This window comes from Thalassophryne amazonica, chromosome 14, assembly GCF_902500255.1.
Source record: "Thalassophryne amazonica chromosome 14, fThaAma1.1, whole genome shotgun sequence".
NCBI lineage: Eukaryota > Metazoa > Chordata > Actinopteri > Batrachoidiformes > Batrachoididae > Thalassophryne > Thalassophryne amazonica.
In genome coordinates, this window is record NC_047116.1 from 95995882 (window position 1) to 96014731 (window position 18850).

The 18850-nt window shown below is 43.3% G+C and overlaps 1 protein-coding gene across 1 annotated transcript; it reads right to left on the reverse strand.

The window, feature by feature from the left end:
* Positions 1 to 3729: 3729 nt before the first annotated feature.
* LOC117524639 (macrophage mannose receptor 1-like) lies at positions 3730 to 11843 on the reverse strand. The gene is made up of 6 exons (XM_034186456.1): positions 10791 to 11843; positions 10523 to 10577; positions 5099 to 5482; positions 4665 to 5003; positions 4501 to 4589; positions 3730 to 4420 (listed from the first exon to the last, which is right to left on the reverse strand). The coding sequence occupies exons 2-6, from the start codon at positions 10572 to 10574 to the stop codon at positions 4313 to 4315; spliced, it is 972 nt and encodes a 323-aa protein (XP_034042347.1). The 5' UTR covers positions 10575 to 10577; positions 10791 to 11843; the 3' UTR covers positions 3730 to 4312.
* Positions 11844 to 18850: the final 7007 nt, after the last annotated feature.

The following is an 18850-nucleotide window of genomic DNA, read 5'->3' on the forward strand; positions in this document are numbered from 1 at the left end:
GGCTCGTAGGTTGGGGCCAGTCTCTCACCGCTGCAACCTTGGCCAGATCCGGGGCGACGGAGTTGGAGGAGATGATAAACCCCAGGAAGGACAAAGAAGTGCGTTGAAACTCACACTTCTTGCCCTTCACAAACAGCCGGTTCTCCAACAACCGCTGCAGGACCTGACGTACATGCCGTACATGGGTCTCAGGGTCCGGAGAAAAGGTGAGTATATCATCCAGGTATACGAAGACGAATTGGTGCAGGAAGTCCTGCAAGACGTCATTAACCAAAGCTTGGAACGTCGCGGGGGCGTTAGTGAGGCCGAACGGCATGACCAGGTACTCAAAATGACCTAACGGGGTGTTGAATGCCGTCTTCCATTCGTCTCCCTTCCGGATCCGAAGTAGGTGGTATGCGTTCCTAAGATCCAACTTTGTGAAGATTTTGGCTCCATGCAGGGGGGTGAACACCAAATCCAACAAAGGCAACGGGTATCGGTTGCGAACCGTGATCTCGTTCAGCCCCCGGTAATCAATGCATGGACGAAGACCGCCATCTTTTTTGCCCACAAAAAAGAAACCTGCTCCCATCGGAGAGGTGGAGTTACGGATCAGCCCGGCAGCTAAGGAGTCCCGGATGTAGGTCTCCATTGATTCGCGCTCAGGTCGGGAGAGGTTGTACAGCCTGCTGGACGGGAACTCCACGCCTGGCAACAAATCGATGGCACAATCATACGGACGGTGCGGGGGAAGAGTGAGTGCCCGATCCTTGCTAAAAACGTCAGCAAGATCGTGGTACTCAACCGGCACCGCCGACAGATTGGGGGGAACTTTGACCTGCTCCTTAGCCTGGGAACCAGGAGGAACCGAGGATCCCAAACACATCCGATGGCAGGTCTCGCTCTACTGTACCACCACCCCGGACGGCCAATCAATCCGGGGATTGTGTTTCATCATCCAGGGGAACCCCAGAATCACACGGGAGGTAGAAGGAGTCACAAAAAACTCAATCTCCTCCCTATGATTCCCTGACACTACCAGAGTTACTGGTGGTGTCTTGTGTGTGATTAAAGGGAGTAGGGTGCCATCTAGTGCTCGCACCTGCAATGGTGTAGGTAGCGCCACCAGAGGGAGCCCTACCTCCCTGGCCCATCTGCTGTCTAGCAGATTCCCTTCTGACCCTGTTAAATCCCCACTAAGGATTGTAACTGGGAGTCGTGCGGCAATATGTGTGTGTCCCACGTGAATTTCTTGGCCCACCCTAAGCCCAGTTTCTAGGGGCGGGCGTTGGTGTTTAACCGTTCGGGGCAATTGCTCAATTGATGCTCCATTGAGTCACAAACAAAACACGCCCCGTGTGGAAACTTCCTCTGTCTATTAGGTGGTCTAAATGTGGCCCTGCTCGTGTCCATAGCTTCGTCAGCAGGGGGAGCTGTCACCCCACGGGACGTAGAGGCCAGGGAGCGTGGGAAGGGCGGACCTTTCTCGGACCCGGAAGGAAGAGGGACGGCGCGCGCCCGGCCACGTCCTTCGTCTCGTTCCCGACGGCGTTCCTCCAACCGATTGTCTAATCGTATAACGAGATCAATAAGCCCATCTAATTCCCGCGGTTCATCCTTGGCCACTAGGTGCTCCTTTAGGACTGACGACAGTCCGTTTACAAAGGCGGCGCGGAGCGCAGCGTTATTCCAGCCGGACCTCGCAGCCGCGATGCGGAAGTCGACTGCATAAGCGGCTGCGCTCCGGCGTCCCTGTCTCATCGACAGCAGCACAGTTGAAGCGGTCTCTCCTCTGTTAGGGTGATCAAACAGTTCTGAACTCCCTCACAAACCCAGTGTACGTGTGAAGGAGCCGTGAATTTTGCTCCCAAAGCGCCGTAGCCCAAAGCGCGTGCCTCTCCCCGAAGCAGAGTGATCACATAAGCTATTTTGTTTGCGTCTGACGCGTACATGACGGGACGTTGTGCGAAGACGAGCGAACACTGCATAAGAAAGTCCGCGCACGTCTCCACACAACCTCCGTACGGCTCAGGAGGGCTTATGTATGCTTCAGGGGATGGTGGGAGGGGTTGTTGAACCACCACTGGAACGTTAATATCCTGCACAGGATCGACAGGAGGAGGAGCTGCAGCAGCGCCCTGAGCGCTCGCCACCACCTGCGCGGAGAGAGCCTCCACCCTGCGGTTCAGGAGGATGTTTTGCTCGGCTATTTGATCCATCCGAGCTGTAAAGGCGGTGAGAATGTGCTGTAGCTCACCAATCACGCCTCCTGCAGACGCCTGCGCTCCCTGCTCTCCCATTGGTTGTTCAACAGCCTGGTGACGCCCCTCGGAGTCCATGACACTGGCCGAGATATCCTGTTGGGAAAGTGTAGTGACACGGACCCACAACAGGGGGCGCAAATGAACGGACAATGGAAGGAGTCAAATTATAACACTTTACTGTTACTCCCTTCAATACGGTGCAGTCGTCCTGTCCCCTTTGCAGAAGAGCACCCCCAGAGTATGACGTTTCCACCCCCATGCTTCACGGTTGTGGTTTTTCTCATCCTCCAGTTGAAGTGTAGACAGACCTGTCCATTGTTGGTAGGTGGGAAAACTTGCAAAATTGAAAGTGAATCCAATATTTATCTGTCTCGCTGTCTATCTATCTATATAAATGTTTTTGTTCGTTCCATTTGTTTGTACTTTTAAGTTTTATTTTACTTTTTTAAGTTTTATTGTGTGCATATATAATGTTTGTTCTCAGATGTTAATGTTTTAAGTTGTCATTTGCTTTTGGAAATCAAGTATTTTTGTACTTTCTGATTTTCATGTGATAGTGGGAACACTTTGCAAATGTGATTTCATGCTGCATACTTTGCACCACTTTTGTTCCAAATAAAAATTTGAATATAAAAAAGTAATATGGTCAAATAAACATGAATTGCACAACATACTGGAAGTTATTTGATGCGGATGAAGATGAATCGCCGGCACACAGTGTTAGAAAACATGATGATAAAAAATATGAGTAGATTAGATTGTTTTTTAAAATCAGTTCTTTAATTTGAGATTTAGTGCATCATTGCAGTTGTACTTCTGTTATTGGTGTTTTTTTTTATTGGAGTATATTAGTTTTACACACTTCTGGGAAAGCTCTAAATTAACAGTTAATTTTTATTTATTATTAATGACAAACGCATGATTTTTGTTTTTCAGTATATAAATAAATCACACCAGAGTCGAAGTTGCAGGACCTCACAAACATATTTGCCGGAAAATGCAACAATACCAAACAGACATGACAAAAAAAATCAGGACCAGAGTTTTCAGTTGATCAAGAGGACAAAGGGCAAGCGTTGTTGTTTGTTTCTCATCATAAATGATGAACTGTGGAATCACAGCTTCACAATGTTTAATTCCACAAATAACCATCAAGATCAGAACAGGAATAAGTGGTATGTTTGATTAGGGATAGTTTTCATGACATTTGAGAGACATTTTCATGTATTTCTGCTGATGTCAACATCAGTTCCAGCATCTTATGAGATAAATGTTTTATTTGAGAGTTTCATTGCATTGTGGATATCTTCAGTTAGACTGCAGTGGCTGCTCATAACTGACCAAGAAAATGTAAAATATTTCACAACAGTTAAGGTGCAAAATCTTTAATGTTGTTGCAGATTAAATATAAGTGTAAAACAGAGAGGACAATGTTATTAGGTAGTGCTTTTTACACATCTCTCTCCACACTGTGAAACTGGTGATTTAATAGAAATAAAGACACGTCAGAGAACCGTGTAATGAGCGTTACATGTTGCTTGTTCATCCAGTCACCAGTTGCTTGTATTCTTCCATGGTTCTATGACTTTTCTTCTTGTGGTGTTCAGATGAACTTGAATCATTCTTTCAATTTATTAAATCCACCAAGTCAACAATATTTGTACCATTTTCTTGGCTGTCAATAGAACTCAAAACGTTACAGTTTCTCATGAACACTGGGGACATGTGGACCTTGTGTTGGTAAGTAATAAGTAAGTAAATAAAATTTACTTGAGAAAGCAAACAAGTAACATACATAAAATACAGAACATAGGTTTTAAAAAGAGGAAAACAATAAAAAGAACAATAAAAACTCTTGTGTAATTAAAAAGCCTGTTTGAAAAGAAAAGTGTTTTCATGATAAATAATTCTAATTATTTAACAGTGATAAATGATTGGATTTTTAAAGCTAATCTTTGTGATGTAATTACTGTAATATTATTGTGATTATGATACAACATCTGCTGGTGGGTTTATACAATCTACAGGTTGTGGGAACGGCGCCCCCCAGTGGAAGGTCATCACACTTAAGGACAGGCAGATGGAGGACTGTTGGACTTTGACGGGGGTTTGTCCTCTCTCAGTGTTCTCATTGTGACGCTCGTCACTCCTTGTGACGCCAACAGAGTGTGTAACTAGAAATGGAGAAAACACCAACAAATATCACTGATGTCAAAGTCACTTTATCTCGTCAGCTGTTCTGTGATGTTTTTACCTGCTGGGTAAACTGATGCTGAACGTCCTCGTCGTTCATGTCCACCGCAGAGTGAATCCTCATCTTGAATATGAGCCTGGACTTGATGACTGTGAAGTGAGACACAACATTAAACCCGTGCACATCACAGTCCGACAGAACCAGATTTCAAAGTGAAACCTCACTGTTGTAACAGAAGAAAGACAGCTTGCTGTCACAGCCTGAACTGATCCATTTTTCTGAGCTGCTGGAAACAGCAGCACACAACATAGAAGTACCACTAGGAGGATGACCATCCTTCCAGTTGGTAAACCTGGATGTGCTGTTGTCTGACCAGTAGTGCCACGGATCTCTATAAAGTCCGGTCCACGCCCCGCCGGCGTTCCAGTCTGGTAAAATTCTTTGGACCTTGTTGTTCTCCTGCAGGTTTCTGATGCTAACCAGGTCTCTGTAATGTGTCCTGCAGTATGTCTGAGCTGCCGTCCAGTTCTTCGACTCCACAACAAAGACGTAGGTTCCATTAGCTGTGAAAGTTCAGAGAGGCGTAAAAATCAACACAAAACAAAATCAAAGATTCATTGAGAAATGTGGGAACAATGATTGAAATGTTTGTTTGTACCAGTAACACATATGACGGAGAAAAGTTGATGACAAGGACCATCGTACCAATCACCATTCCTGATCCGGACACAACCTTCAGTACCATTGTAATTGTTGGGTTCACCTAGGTGCCACTTCCTGAAGTCTGCCTCTCCATCGCCATAGAAACTCTTGTCCTGCAGTGACCATTTCCAGTCTAAACGGTCATGAAGCCCGATCCACATATTAGTATCCTGTGCAAATGTTGGTGCAGATGTCAGAAGCTTTTGGTGGTCGTCGTCATTTTCTACGGTGGCCAGGTCTGTGAACCTCTGTCTGCAGTAATGCTGAGCTTCAGTCCAGCTCAAACACTCGTCCACATAATAGTATTTTCTGTTGATGGACGTAGACAGCGTGGCCAGCCCTAAAAAGACAACAGTTTATACTGTGAGGATTATTCATATATTTCACATATAAATCATAGGACCCGTTTACAATGTAGTTATTTTGTCAGAGTTGTTTTGGGACTGTTGGATAAAAAAGAGACGATATCCTACGTATTCAGACTGCACTTTTCTCTTTTTTCCCCAGAAAGACCACTTCTCAGGAGTCCACGGCCCGTATTCACAAAGCATCTCAGTCTTCTCAGAGAGCTCCCAACTTTTTTTTTTTTAAATATCTTATTTTTGTTTCCCAACATATGAACTTACAAAAAGGAAAAAAAGAGAAAAAACAAACAAAATCATGGTTCCAGACCCTTCCCTAAGCCACCCACATACAAACTAAAAACACCTTAAAACACAAGGCAAGACAAAAATATTGATATTAATGACCATTGTACATGCTATCCACTGGAGAAGTTTGCAGGGTGTCTATATACAGTACAACTGTTCATTTCCAAAACCCATCGTGATACAGAGAGGTGGGAGTCAGATTTCCACCAGGCTGTGCACCTCCTGGAAATGCACAAAACCAGCGCAAGAAATTTCTTTTGGGTTCTTCTTAATTGTGCATCAATGTGTGTAAGGTCTCCTAACAGACAAATTTGAGGATCTGATAAGTTTTGTGCATAACCATGTGCAGCGTGCAGGAATGAACCTTCTTCTATACTAAAGCACAGACTGGATATCTCAGGTTTATATTTATGTCATTTTTCAGGTGTAATATAGGTTTGGTAGACCATTGGTGGAACATTTTCTTTTTCAAAAAGAAAAGAAACAAGACTCATTTGGGCAGCCAAATAATGCTTTTTAAGATTACACAGTCTAAACCCCCCCAGTTTATAATCATTTTTTCTGTTGAGACCCTTGTATTTTTCCAGTTCCATATGAATTGTCTAACGTGTTTATTAAGGTTTTTATAAAAGCTGAGTGGCACTGGAACTGGCAAAGACTGAAAAAGGTACTGCAGCCTTGGTAATACATTCATTTTAATACACTTTATTTGGCCAATCAAAGTAATAGGTAAATTTGTCCATTTCTGTAAATCCTCCATAATTTGCCTAACTAGTGTTACATAATTAAGTTTGTATAGGTTCTTAAAATTATTATCCACCATCATTCCAAGATATCTTATCCCATTTGGCGAAATGGACTGCATTTATGCAGCGCTTCATCTGCATCAGATGCTCAAAGTACTTTACAATGATGCCTCACATTCAGCCATTCACACATACACACCGATGTCAGGGTGCTGCCATGTAAGGCACTCACTACACACTGGGAGCAACTCGGGGATTAAGGACCTTGCCCAAGCGCCTTATTTTCCAGTCTGGGTGGCTCTTGAACTGAGGATCCTCTGGTCTCAAGCCCAACACTTAACCACTAGACCAGGGGTGGGCAACTTGTTCCAGAAAGGGCCAAGAGGGTGCAGGTTTTCTTTGCAGCCACTGACTCCAGCAGGTGATTTCACTGATTAACTGATTCCATCTGCTCAAAGTGATATTGATCAGTGAAATCACCTGCTGGAGTCAGTGGCTGCAAAGTAAACCTGCACCCTCTTGGCCCTTTCTGGAACAAGCTGCCCACCCCTGCACTAGACCATCACCTCCCCATTTCATCATCATGAAAGTTTTATCCTAATTTACCTTATATCCTGAGACAGATCCAAAAGTATATAACACTGATTGTGATTTAGCAAAGAGATTCAAGTGGACTTGTTAAATACAGAATTGTGTCATCTGCCAGAAGATTGATTTTGTGTGTCATCTGACCCACTTTTACATCCTTTATCTCTGAATCTTGTCTAACCAACTCAGCCACAGGCTTGATGGTTTGTACAAAGAGCCCAGGGGACAGAGGGCAACCTTGTCTGCTGGACCTGCTTAGGGGGAAGGCAGTGGACATTCAACAACACTCTGGTCCTCCAGACTCAGTTTGGGCAACTCAGTATCAGATACAAATGTGTCTGATTTACATAGATTAACATAGACATTTTTAAATGTTTCATTAATTTCTTTTGGGTTCTGTTTAATACATCCACCTTCATTTTCAATTTGATTAATTGTTCTCGAGCTTTATTCTTTCTTTAATTGCCTGGATAAGACTTCATGAGCCTTCTCCCTCAGCTCATATCGCCATTACTTTACTCCCAATTTTTTGTCTCATCCCTGTATGTGCATAATGTATTATACTTCAGTTTTTTTTACTAACCTATAAGCTATACACCTTCTTATCACAATGTTGCTGAAAGTCTTTTTTGAGCCTATGAATTTCTTTTTCTAATTCTTCCATTTGTGCTGAGAAGGAGTTTTTAAGTGCTTTTGTGTAGGAGCTTATTTGTCCTCTCAAATAGGCTTTTACAGTATCCCCAAATATAAACTATTAGGGGAGGAGGCACCGTTTGTTACAAAAAATAGTTTCATTTGTTCCTGATAAATTTACAAAAGTCAGACTTTTAAGGAGGGTCGGATTCAAATGCCACCTGCGCACACTGAATTTTCTCAGGTATTTCTATGGACAAAGTTGATGGAGAGCATCCTTGGCAGATATTCAGACTCTAGTGCTCTGTAACTCACTTGTGTCGACAGTAAGAAAAGATCTGTTCTAGTACGTGAATTATGATGGCCAGAATAATAAGAATAATCTATGGTTTGATGATTCTTCTGCCTCCAGATGTTTGTTAAATTCAAGGCATTCATAAATGTCAGGGTAGTTGAGGCTGACTTAGCTTTAGAAATAGAAGTGGCTGATTTATCCAACATTGGATCTAAACAGAAATTAAAATCCCCCCCCTCACCCCAGACATCACAGCACCAGCTGTAGCTGAAGGCTCAGACAAGGTGTGTCCCTGACTACTGAAGACCTGCACGACTGAACCGCTACAACATATCTTCCACCTTAGCCTGCAGCTGGGGAGAGTGCCCACCCTCTGGAAGACTTCATGCATTGTTCCAGTTCCTAAGAAGAACCGACCCAGTGAGCTGAATGACTTCTGACCAGTGGCACTCACTTCACACCTGATGAAGACGTTGGAGCGGCTCTTCCTCAACTTCCTCAAATCCCAGGTGCAACACGCCCAGGACTGTGTGCAGTTTGCATATGAGGCAGGTGTTGGTGTGGAGGATGCCATCCTCTACCTGCTACACTGAGTCCATTTGCACCTGGATGAGGGAAACGGCACAGTGAGGATTCTCTTCCTGGACTTCTTGAGTGCCTTCAACACCATCCGGCCCCTTGTGCTCCAGGACAAACCGAACAGGATACGAGTGGACCCCTGCCTGGTCACTTGGATCTACAGCTACCTCACCGACAGGCCGCAGTATGTCAGGCTGAGGGACACCACGTCTGTCACTGTGATCAGCAGCATCGGAGCACCCCAGGGCACGGTGCTGGTTCATCTTCTCTTCACTCTGTACCTCTGACTTCTGCTATAACTCAGTTTTGTCACATCCAGAAGTTCACAGATGACACAGTGATTGTTGGAGGTATCAGCAATGACAGAGAGGAGGAGTACAGGAGCCTAGTGAAGGACTTTGCTGCCTGGTACCACACAAACCATCTACAGCTCAACACACATCAATACAGTTCTAACAAAAGTCAATGGGAAGTTTGGGAAGTTCAGAACAAATCCATGACCAGTTCTGATTGAGGGAGCTGAGGTGGAGGCTGTGGGTTCCTACAAGTACCTTGGCTGTGGCTGGACTGCAAACTGGACAACTCAGAACAACCACCTGTACAGGAAGGGACAGAGCAGGCTGGACTTTCTGAGGAGGTTTTTCTGGTGTGTCTTTTTCATTCTTGCACTTTGCAGACAGTCCCTAAACTTTCGTTTCTCAGCCGCCTGCTTGTTCAGATCAGTGTTATTTTTCTGGCTCAGAGGACGGCTCATATGGATAAAAATAAGCTCGTTGTCTACTTTCCTGAGGTTATAAACTAGTGTTTGTTTTCTATGTTTCTCTTAAGATGTATTGAGCTGTGAACTTTGAATCTGTGAATATCTTTCAAACTTGAGTCTCCAGGGGAGGTTTCTGTCCTCCGAGTTTGACACCTATGTAACTGTTTGACAGCTGTCCCGCCCCAGTCAAACTCCCCACCTGCCGCTATCCACGGAGCGGGACACACATCTCGTCAGCACACAGGGTGCTTGACACCAGAAGCGAGAACCACCGCCCCCCCCAAAAAAAAATTTTTGCGGAGATAGGATATTTATATATATGTATATGTACACACACACACACACACACACGCAAAAACACTCCTTAAGTGTCAAATATTTCTAATATCAAAAATTACATGAATATTTTTACAGTTTTGTAGCTACAGTTGAAGAAACTCAAGTTTTTTTCTCGAATGCAGATTCTTCTTCAAAATTGTAAAATTATTCATGTAACTTTTGATATTAGAAACATTTGAAACCACTGTATATCATGATCATAGAGTTACATATGTACCTCTATGATCATGAATGATATTCGCGGTTTGAGGGTTAAGAAGTGTGTTACTGAATCACTGTCATTCTACATATGGAGAATGTCTTTGTTTCCTCTCTGTCTTTCCCCCGTCTCGTCTGTTTTAAGACACTCTTAGGCTTCTTAAAAGTCCTCCTCCCTCCTCTTAACAGTTTGGCACCTTAAGAGCTCTCTGAAGGTCCAAGATGCTTTGTGAATAACTTTTATCTTAACAAGGGAAAATTCTAAGAAATGTCTAAGAGTTCCAGAAATTCTAACATTTTTCTTAGTGTAACGTCACAAAGAGCGACTTTTAGCCTGAGGATACTTTGTGAATACGGGCCCTGGTGTTCAGATCAGGCTGGTTCTTATTTTGGTTCGTTAGTTATATTTTAAATAAATGTGAAATGTCTTTCCAGTTTTCACAGATTTTTCAACACAAACCAGACTGATTTTCTAACTGCTGATGATTCCAAAAATAATTCAGATTTGTATGAAAGCAAAGAAAATGTTGAAGAGTTCAGGATCCATGTGACATTTCTCATGTGCTAATTGTGAGTTGTGTGTTTTACAGACCGGAGAGCAGCAGCAGGACCACCAGAGTAGTTTGCACCATGTTCAGGTCCATTCACTGCACAGTGGATATCATCATCAATATCATCGATCATGTGCATCGTCCTCATCATAATCACAACCATATCCAACATTAAAATTAATGTATTTATGTTGAATATGTTGAAATATGACATTTGCCTTTAAGAACCAGTGGAGTAAACCTTTACTCCAGACATAAATGACAGCTTTGATTTGTGTAAGTTGGAGTGAAACAAATGAACAAACTTACTTCACAATGTTCTTCTGATGACCAGCTGCTGGATTCTCTGCAGTCTGTCAAAGTGTTCAGAGGGAATCTGACTTTTCAGTTTGATGAATGAATCCAGCTCTCTGGGTGGGACGAGACGTTCCAGTGGGTTGGACCATCATAGAAAAAGAAACCAGGAGAAAAAACAGGTGGGTCAGTGGACACAAACTCAACAAGCATCACAAAGAATTTGAATGTTTCTGCATTTTATTTAAATCCTCCTGTCATGCACCAACAAAAGAAAGATATTCAAATAAAAAACCAGTCATGATGTAATTTGTCTGCATGTAATGTGAGATCTTCAAATTTTCTCTTCACTGATTGCTGCCCAATTCAAAGCAGAGGGAAGCAGAAGAAAAGTGGAAATGAAGACTTATTCAAATCTGAGATTCTGCAATCTTTGCTGGAACTCAGGGGGGAAATATAGAGCTAAATCCAGGCCAAAACATAACTGACCATTTTAAAAAGGTTATTTCAGTTTGATGAGTGTGGTATTTTAGAAGATTCAGATACTGCAGTAACCAGAGTTACCTGCAGGGGCGCTAGTCCCAATATAAAAGGCTGTGACGGCAGTGAAACAGTCGCAGAGGTAGAGTGAATGGAAGGAGACCAGACGGTTGTTTCTGATTATTGCTATCAATAAATGTCAATAGTTTCCATGCGGCTTCATTGTTTCTTCAAGCTTACTGAACCTAAACTAAGCGGTACACAACAGAAAACAGCGACGAGGAGCAGACAGAGCTTTGAAGAAGAGTTTTACGTCAAAGACTGAACTCCACTGAGACAAAGCAAGCACATGGAGAAACTGGTGACCGCGTTCACTGGAGATGAAGACCTTCAATAAAAAACAAAAATAAAAATGGGCAGATCAGTGGACATGAACTCAACAAGCATTCCAAAGAATTTGAATGTTTCTGCATTTTATTTAAATCCTCCTGTCATGCACCAACAAAAGAAAGATATTCAAATTAAAAAATTAAACAGTCAAACTGGATGAAAAACATTAAAGCAAAACAGAACCTCACTCACTCCCGTTCAACCTCCTTACTCCAATTAAGGGTCACGGGGGGTGGAGCCTATCCCAGCAGTCACAGGGCCGTTTCCAGTCCATCTAACCTGCGTGTCTTTGGATGTGGAAGGAAGCCGGAGCAGCCGGAGGAAACCCACACAAACTCCACACAGAAAGTCCACAGGTAGGACTCGATCCCATGACCTTCAAAACATAACCTGTAATGCAAAAATGAGTCATGATGTAATTTGGCAGCAAGTGGAGTGAGCTATTCAAATTTTCTCTTCATCATTTGCAGCCTAATTCAAAGTAGAAGACAAGAGGAATTAAAGAGTTATTCAAATCTGAGATCCTGAAATCTGTGCAGGGACTCAGGTGGAAAACACCAAAAAAGTACAAACTGAAATTACACAGAAGAAGAAACAAAGAAAGGGAACCTAAGAATTCATAGTGTACTTGTTTTTATTTTTCTGTTAACAGAAACGAGTCCCTCATGTGGGATCAGTACTGTTGTAATTTTGTGAGTGGCCTTCCTGAGAACGTGTTGTGGTGATACCGGGAACTGGAAACGGACTCCAAATGCTGTGAGGTAGGAGTTAAGGGAAAACAGTTCATTATAATAACACTGGTCAATAAAACGTAATACTGCAAATGACAGATCAGGGACCTCATGTACAAAGCGTACGTACGCACAAAAATGTGACGTACGTCCGTCTCCAAGTTCACGTTCAGATCTATCAAAAGTGAAATGACTGTGGAAATGTGCAGTGTATCACGAAAAATCCTGGCTGGCGTCCGCACGTTTCCACAGCTGTTGGTCCTCCGCCGACATGTAGAGGTGATGCTGGGAACCGTTAATATTGTGAAAACGAAGTGATCAGAGTGATGAGGAACATCAGAGACACACTGATGAACAATTAACACACACGTGTTTGCAGTTATATGGGAGGATATAAAAACATGAGCAAAGCATAAAACAGCACTAACAGTGGCTGTGTTAGCGCTGTGTTAGCGCTGTTAATCCAACATGAGCATGTATTCGAGTAACGTGAAGATTGAGTTGCATATAAGAATAACTGGCTCTGAAACAGATTTCAATTACCACGACCACCGTTATTGGAGTTGCACGCAGAACTGCAGCCGGCCCAGAGTGCAATACGGTGAGGAGCCAGGGATCATCTGTGCCCACACAGGTACTGACCATGCTGGGCTTCCTGGCATCAGGGGCATTCCAGCGGGAGCTGGCCGATCGGTCAGGAGTGTGCCAGTCAACCATGAGTCGAGCCACGCCAGCTGTGTGGAACGCACTCATTCGAATGTCATCCAGGTACATCACATTCCAACAACAACAGCTCAGAGCAACACAAGGAGAGAGCAAGCAAGCAGAAATCCATTTACCCGTTCTAATCAGGGCAAAAGGCAAAAACAAAAGGGCATGCTGAACACACACACACACACACACACACACACACACACACACACACACACACACAGTGGGGAGAATAAGTATGTAGCCGCAACAGAAAACAGTATTTCTATTTCTCTTCAGAAACCACCATTACGGGATAAAAACCCCCGAAACAGTTTTTGAGGGTGAAATATGTATGCCATTTTTGCCACGAGGGGTATAACAGCCCGGCTTCTCATAATTGTCTGTCTTATTGTAAAATTTGTGAAAACTAAGACTGTTATACCCAAAAACATAACCCCATATTTTGCAGAGACTGTAACAAGACATGTCGCTCGGGGGTGTGTTACAGCCTACACAAACAGCCAAACTGCCATCCTCTCACTGCTAAATTTGTTAGCGTGTGTGATAATGGGAAAATATACTTGATGTAAACGCGAGTATTACATAGCATTCTCTAAAAGGGTGATTCTTTAACTACGGGCACTATTGGCCTTGTAAATGTAATTTCCACCACACCATTGCCTTACAATATAAAGCGCCTTGGGGCAACTGTTTGTTGTGATTTGGCGCTATGTACGAGGTCTGTCAATAAAGTAACGGTCCTTTTTATTTTTTTCAAAAACTATATGGATTTCATTCATATGTTTTTACGTCAGACATGCTCAAGGACCCCTTTAAGGACGCTCGGCGAGCCACGCTCCGAGCTGCGATGACGCGGCACAAGCCACCGGACCATTTCTAAACGGATGGCTCTGTGGATACGAGACCGTCGTGTGCTCTTTCTCTGGTTATCACAAGAGCTGGACAACAGCCATTTTCTGGCAGATTTCACTTTTAACAAGAGATTTTGTCATGGAAAGCCACACGGAGGCTTCGCGCATCATGACCGATTCGCTGATGAAGCAAGACAAAGGAACACCTCCGTTTCGGCGTGTCAGAGGACAAGTTTATCTCGGCTTTCAATGCTTACCAGTCCAGTAAGTATCAGTGAAATTGTGGAGAGCTGGACATGTCCAAACTTGTCCTCTGACACGCCGAAACGGAGGTGTTCCTTTGTCTCGCTTTCAAAGCGAATCGGTCTTTACGCGCGAAGCCTCCGCGTGGCTTTCCATGACAAAATCTCTTGTTAAAAGTGAAATCTGCAGGAAAATGGCTGATGTCCAGCTCTTGTGATAACCAGAGAAAGAGCACACGACGGTCTCGTATCCACAGAGCCATCCGTTTAGAAATGGTCCGGTGGCTTGTGCCGCGTCGTCGCAGCTCGGAGCACGGTGTGCTGAGCATCCTTAAAGGGGTTCTTAAAGCTGTAGTAACAGTCATTCTCTGTGAAGACCGTAAAATTTTCACCAAAAGCCAGATAAATTTTTCGAATGGTTTCCAGGTGCCAGTCTCTAACAGCTTCTGAAAAAATTCTGATGGAAAAAAAGTCCTTTTCATTCCACCATTTCCAGACAATGAAAATCCGACGAGGGGGCAGGACCACTCCTTCCCAAGGCGTGCTCACAGGCAAATGACGTCACCGACAGGCGTGGAAAAACTCACGCATGCGCACGAGGGTTCAAGCATGTCTGACGTAAAAACATATGAATGAAATCCATATAGTTTTTGAAAAAATAAAAAGGACCGTTACTTTACTGACAGACCTCGTACATGTGCTCTGATGTCACTGTTTATCTCCATAGAACTACCCAAACAATCTTTCATACAAACTATTTAAAAGGGACATTAGTGTTGTGATGGAAATTACGGCAATAGTGTGGGACAACTACATTTTGTTTGAAAAAAATCACAACAGTTGTATGACATTGAATACCCCAATTATGGTTTGATTATTTTACTGATATTTTATTCAGAGATATTTTAAAATATTAGAAAAAAACGTTTCTTTACCATTCATTTTTATCATTGAAGATCAAAAGTCTGGGTGTGGGACAAGCACAAAACGGCAATATTTGCATATAATGGTGCTGAAAAAATGTGAAAAAGTCATCAGACTACTAGAACAAAGTTCTTAACACACTTTCATTATGAAGATAATTATAAAAGTGTGAAATTTCCTCTTTTTTCTGTTTTTCATACAATATGATCAAAGGACATAATAAGTGCCCATAGTCTAAGAATCACCCCAAAACAGCACTCCACACATCTGTAAGCAGAAAACGTGTCCAATATGCAGCGACGTGCTCGAAGAATCGAGCGAGGGACACCTCTGCTATATGACGCCGCTCAAAGCTGAAGAGGCGCATTCCGACAAATATGTGTTTTATGACTTTGACACGTTTGTCAATAATGTACCGTTTTACGTCAGTACTGCAACAAAGACTGGGGATTTTTGGAATGCATAGGGGACAGACTGCGTAGCCCAGTTCTTTAAACATTTTAGCACCAGAAAATTCAAAAAATACGTGTTCATCGCTCACAACTCCAAAGGGTTTGACAGATATCTGCTTCTATGGTATTTAGTCGAGCAAGGTACAACCCCAATTCCAATGAAGTTGGGACGTTGTGTAAAATGTAAATAAAAACAGAATACAATGATTTTCAAATCCTCTTCAACCTATATTCAACTGAATACACCACAAAAACAAGATATTTAATGTTCAAACTGATAAATGTTATTGTTTTTGTGTAAATATTTGCTCATTTTGAAATGGATGCCTGCAACAGGTTTCAAAAAAGGTGGGACAGTGGTATGTTTCCCACTGTGTTACATCACCTTTCCTTCTAACAACACTCAATAAGCGTTTGGGAACTGAGGACACTAATTGTTGAAGCTTTGTAGGTGGAATTCTTTCCCATTCTTGCTTGATGTACAACTTCAGTTGTTCAACAGTCCGGGGTCTCCGTTGTCGTATTTTGCGCTTCATAATGCGCCACACATTTTCAATGGGCGACAGGTCTGGACTGCAGGCAGGCCAGTCTAGTATCCGCACTCTTTTACGACGAAGCCACGCTGTTGTAACACGTGCAGAATGTGGCTTGGCATTGTGTTGCTGAAATAAGCAGGGACGTCCCTGAAAAAGACGTTGCTTGGATGGCAGCATGTGTTGCTCCAAAACCTGGATGTACCTTTCAGCATTGATGATGCCATCACAGACGTGTAAGTTGTCCATGCCATGGGCACTAACACACCCCCATACCATCACAGATGCTGGCTTTTGAACTTTGTGCCGGTAACAATCTGGATGGTCTTTTTCCTCTCTTTTTCTGGAGGACATAACGTCCATCATTTCCAAAATCAGTTTGAAATGTGGACTCATCAGACCACAGCACACTTTTCCACTTTGTGTCTGTCCATTTCAAATGAGCTCGGGCCCAGAGAAGGCGGCGGTGTTTCTGGATGTTGTTGATGTTTGGCTTTCACTTTGCATGGTAGAGTTTTAACTTGCATTTGTAGATGTAGTGACGAACTGCATTAACTGACAATGGTTTTCTGAAGTGTTCCTGAGCCACCGTGGTAAGATCCTTTACACAATGATGTCGCTTTTTAATGCAGTGCCACCTGAGGGATCGAAGGTCACGGGCAATCGTTGGTTTTTGGCCTTGCTGCTTACGTGTAGAAAGTTCTCCAGATTCTCTGAATCTACTGATTATATTATGGACTGTAGATGATGGAATCCCTATATTCCTTGCAATTGAACATTGAGAAACATTGTTCTTAAACTGCTGAACTATTTTTTCATGCAGTTCTTCACAAAGTGGTGATCCTCACCCCATCTTTGTTTGTGAACGGCTGAGCCTTTTGGGGATGCTCCTTTTATACCGTCATGACACTCACCTGCTTCCAATCAGGTGTTCTTTGGCATTCATCAATTTTCCCAGTCTTTTGTTGCTCCGTCCTTGTTGTGAAAGTGTCGTGACACGGACCCACAACAAGGGGCGTTGATGAACGGACAATGGATAAGCCAAAAGTAACAATTTAATGTTGTGAATCGCACAACGACGTACAGACAATAACAATATGGTGGCTGTCAATCATACACCAGGTGACGTGTGGGCAGGCTCGACGATAGAAGACACCTGGCAAGAGAAGAGCCGGATTCCACACAGCTTCCACTGCCAACGGAGCTGAAGAACACCAGAGCCGCCAAGCCCTGCACCCCAGGTGGCCGCTGTCTTCAGCAGTCAGACCCGGTACTGCTGGCAGAGAACAGAGACAGTCCTGATGAGTGTGAGGTCGCACAATCAGTAATCCCAGTCTGTACACAATTAGGAGGGAGAACCTCCACCTCCAGCAACAATTTCACCCGTGCAGCTCCTGTTGGTCTCTTTCCTGGATGGAGTGAGAGGCGAAGAACGTCGTCCTCTCACTGTCCGCCAATCCAGCCTCCGACAGAGCAATGTTTTGGACAACAATAATTACAGCAGAGAAGGTTACCTGAATGGTAGCTGATTTCTTGGCGGGGAGGTGGAGTTGCAGTCCGGCCTTTATGGTGGTGGTGATGAGTAGTGGATGAGTGACAGCTGGTACGGATGATGAGTGACAGCTGTCACTCCTGGTCGCTCCGACACCCTCTCGTGCTTGAAGCCCGCACTTCAAGCAGGGCGCCATCTTGTGGTGGTGGGCCAGCAGTACCTCCTCTTCAGCAGCCCCCACAACAGTCCTCACTTTTTTGAAATGTGTTGCAGGCATCCATTTCAAAATGAGCAAATATTTGCACAAAAACAATAAAGTTTATCAGTTTGAACATTAAATATCTTGTCTTTGTGGTGTATTAAATTGAATATAGGTTGAAGAGGATTTGCAAATCATTGTATTATGTTTTATTTACATTTCATACGTCCCAACTTCATTGGAATTGGGGTTGTATAACCGCTGCTGATTATGACCAGGAGTAAACTATTACTCCTGACAAACGGAGTGTTTAAACAGAAATATATAGATTCCTTATTTCTCACAATGCGTTTGGCACAAATGCTGAAAGCCATGTGAATTCAGATGAAAGATGGATTCCTCCGCAAAGGTTCCTTTCCACACCTGTTCAGTTCAGAAAAAAATGTGAACTATGCTGGTCCATACCCCGACTTTGCCGCTTACAGGTTAGCCAATATGTCAGAGGGGGGAAGACGGGAATTTAATGTGTGGTACGAGACAAAAAAACCCCCCCAAAAACAAAAAAAACAACAAAAAACGCTGTTTTTTGATTTTTAAAGCCGAGGCCATAATGTAATGCGACAAGGATACAAAGATCCTGGCTACAGCGTGCTCCAAGTTTATGTCAGAATTCATCTCTGAAACACGTGTGGATCCTTTCACACACGTTACAATTGCCTCGGTCTGCATGAAAGTCTTCAAAACCAAGTTCCTCGCCCCAAAAATGCTGACGATCCCATCCGGTGACAATTATAGAATGAGGCATAAAAAATTATTCACATGTAGTGGTGCAGTGGTTAGAATGGGTTGCTGAGACACAAAACATAGCGATTAATCATGCTCTAAACAGAGGTGAGAAAAAAACAGGGGGGATATTATGTGGATGGCTATGCTAAGATCAATGGACGTGTTACACCCTGAAGAGGGGGAATATCAATAAAGACGCTCAGACACGATGTTTCCTCTCTGGCAGCTTCATTGAGAATCAATATTTGTTTCAAAAGTTATTTACAAATATACAAAAGTTC

Excerpts from the sequence above, each read along its gene's own strand:
- LOC117524639 (XM_034186456.1), bottom strand. The coding sequence starts at position 10,574 with ATGGACCTGAACATGGTGCAAACTACTCTGGTGGTCCTGCTGCTGCTC. Across the intron at positions 5,483-10,522 it reads GGTCCTGCTGCTGCTCTCCG|GGCTGGCCACGCTGTCTACG; the intron begins GTCTGTAAAACA and ends TTGTCTTTTTAG. Across the intron at positions 5,004-5,098 it reads CTCCGTCATATGTGTTACTG|CTAATGGAACCTACGTCTTT; the intron begins GTACAAACAAAC and ends GAACTTTCACAG.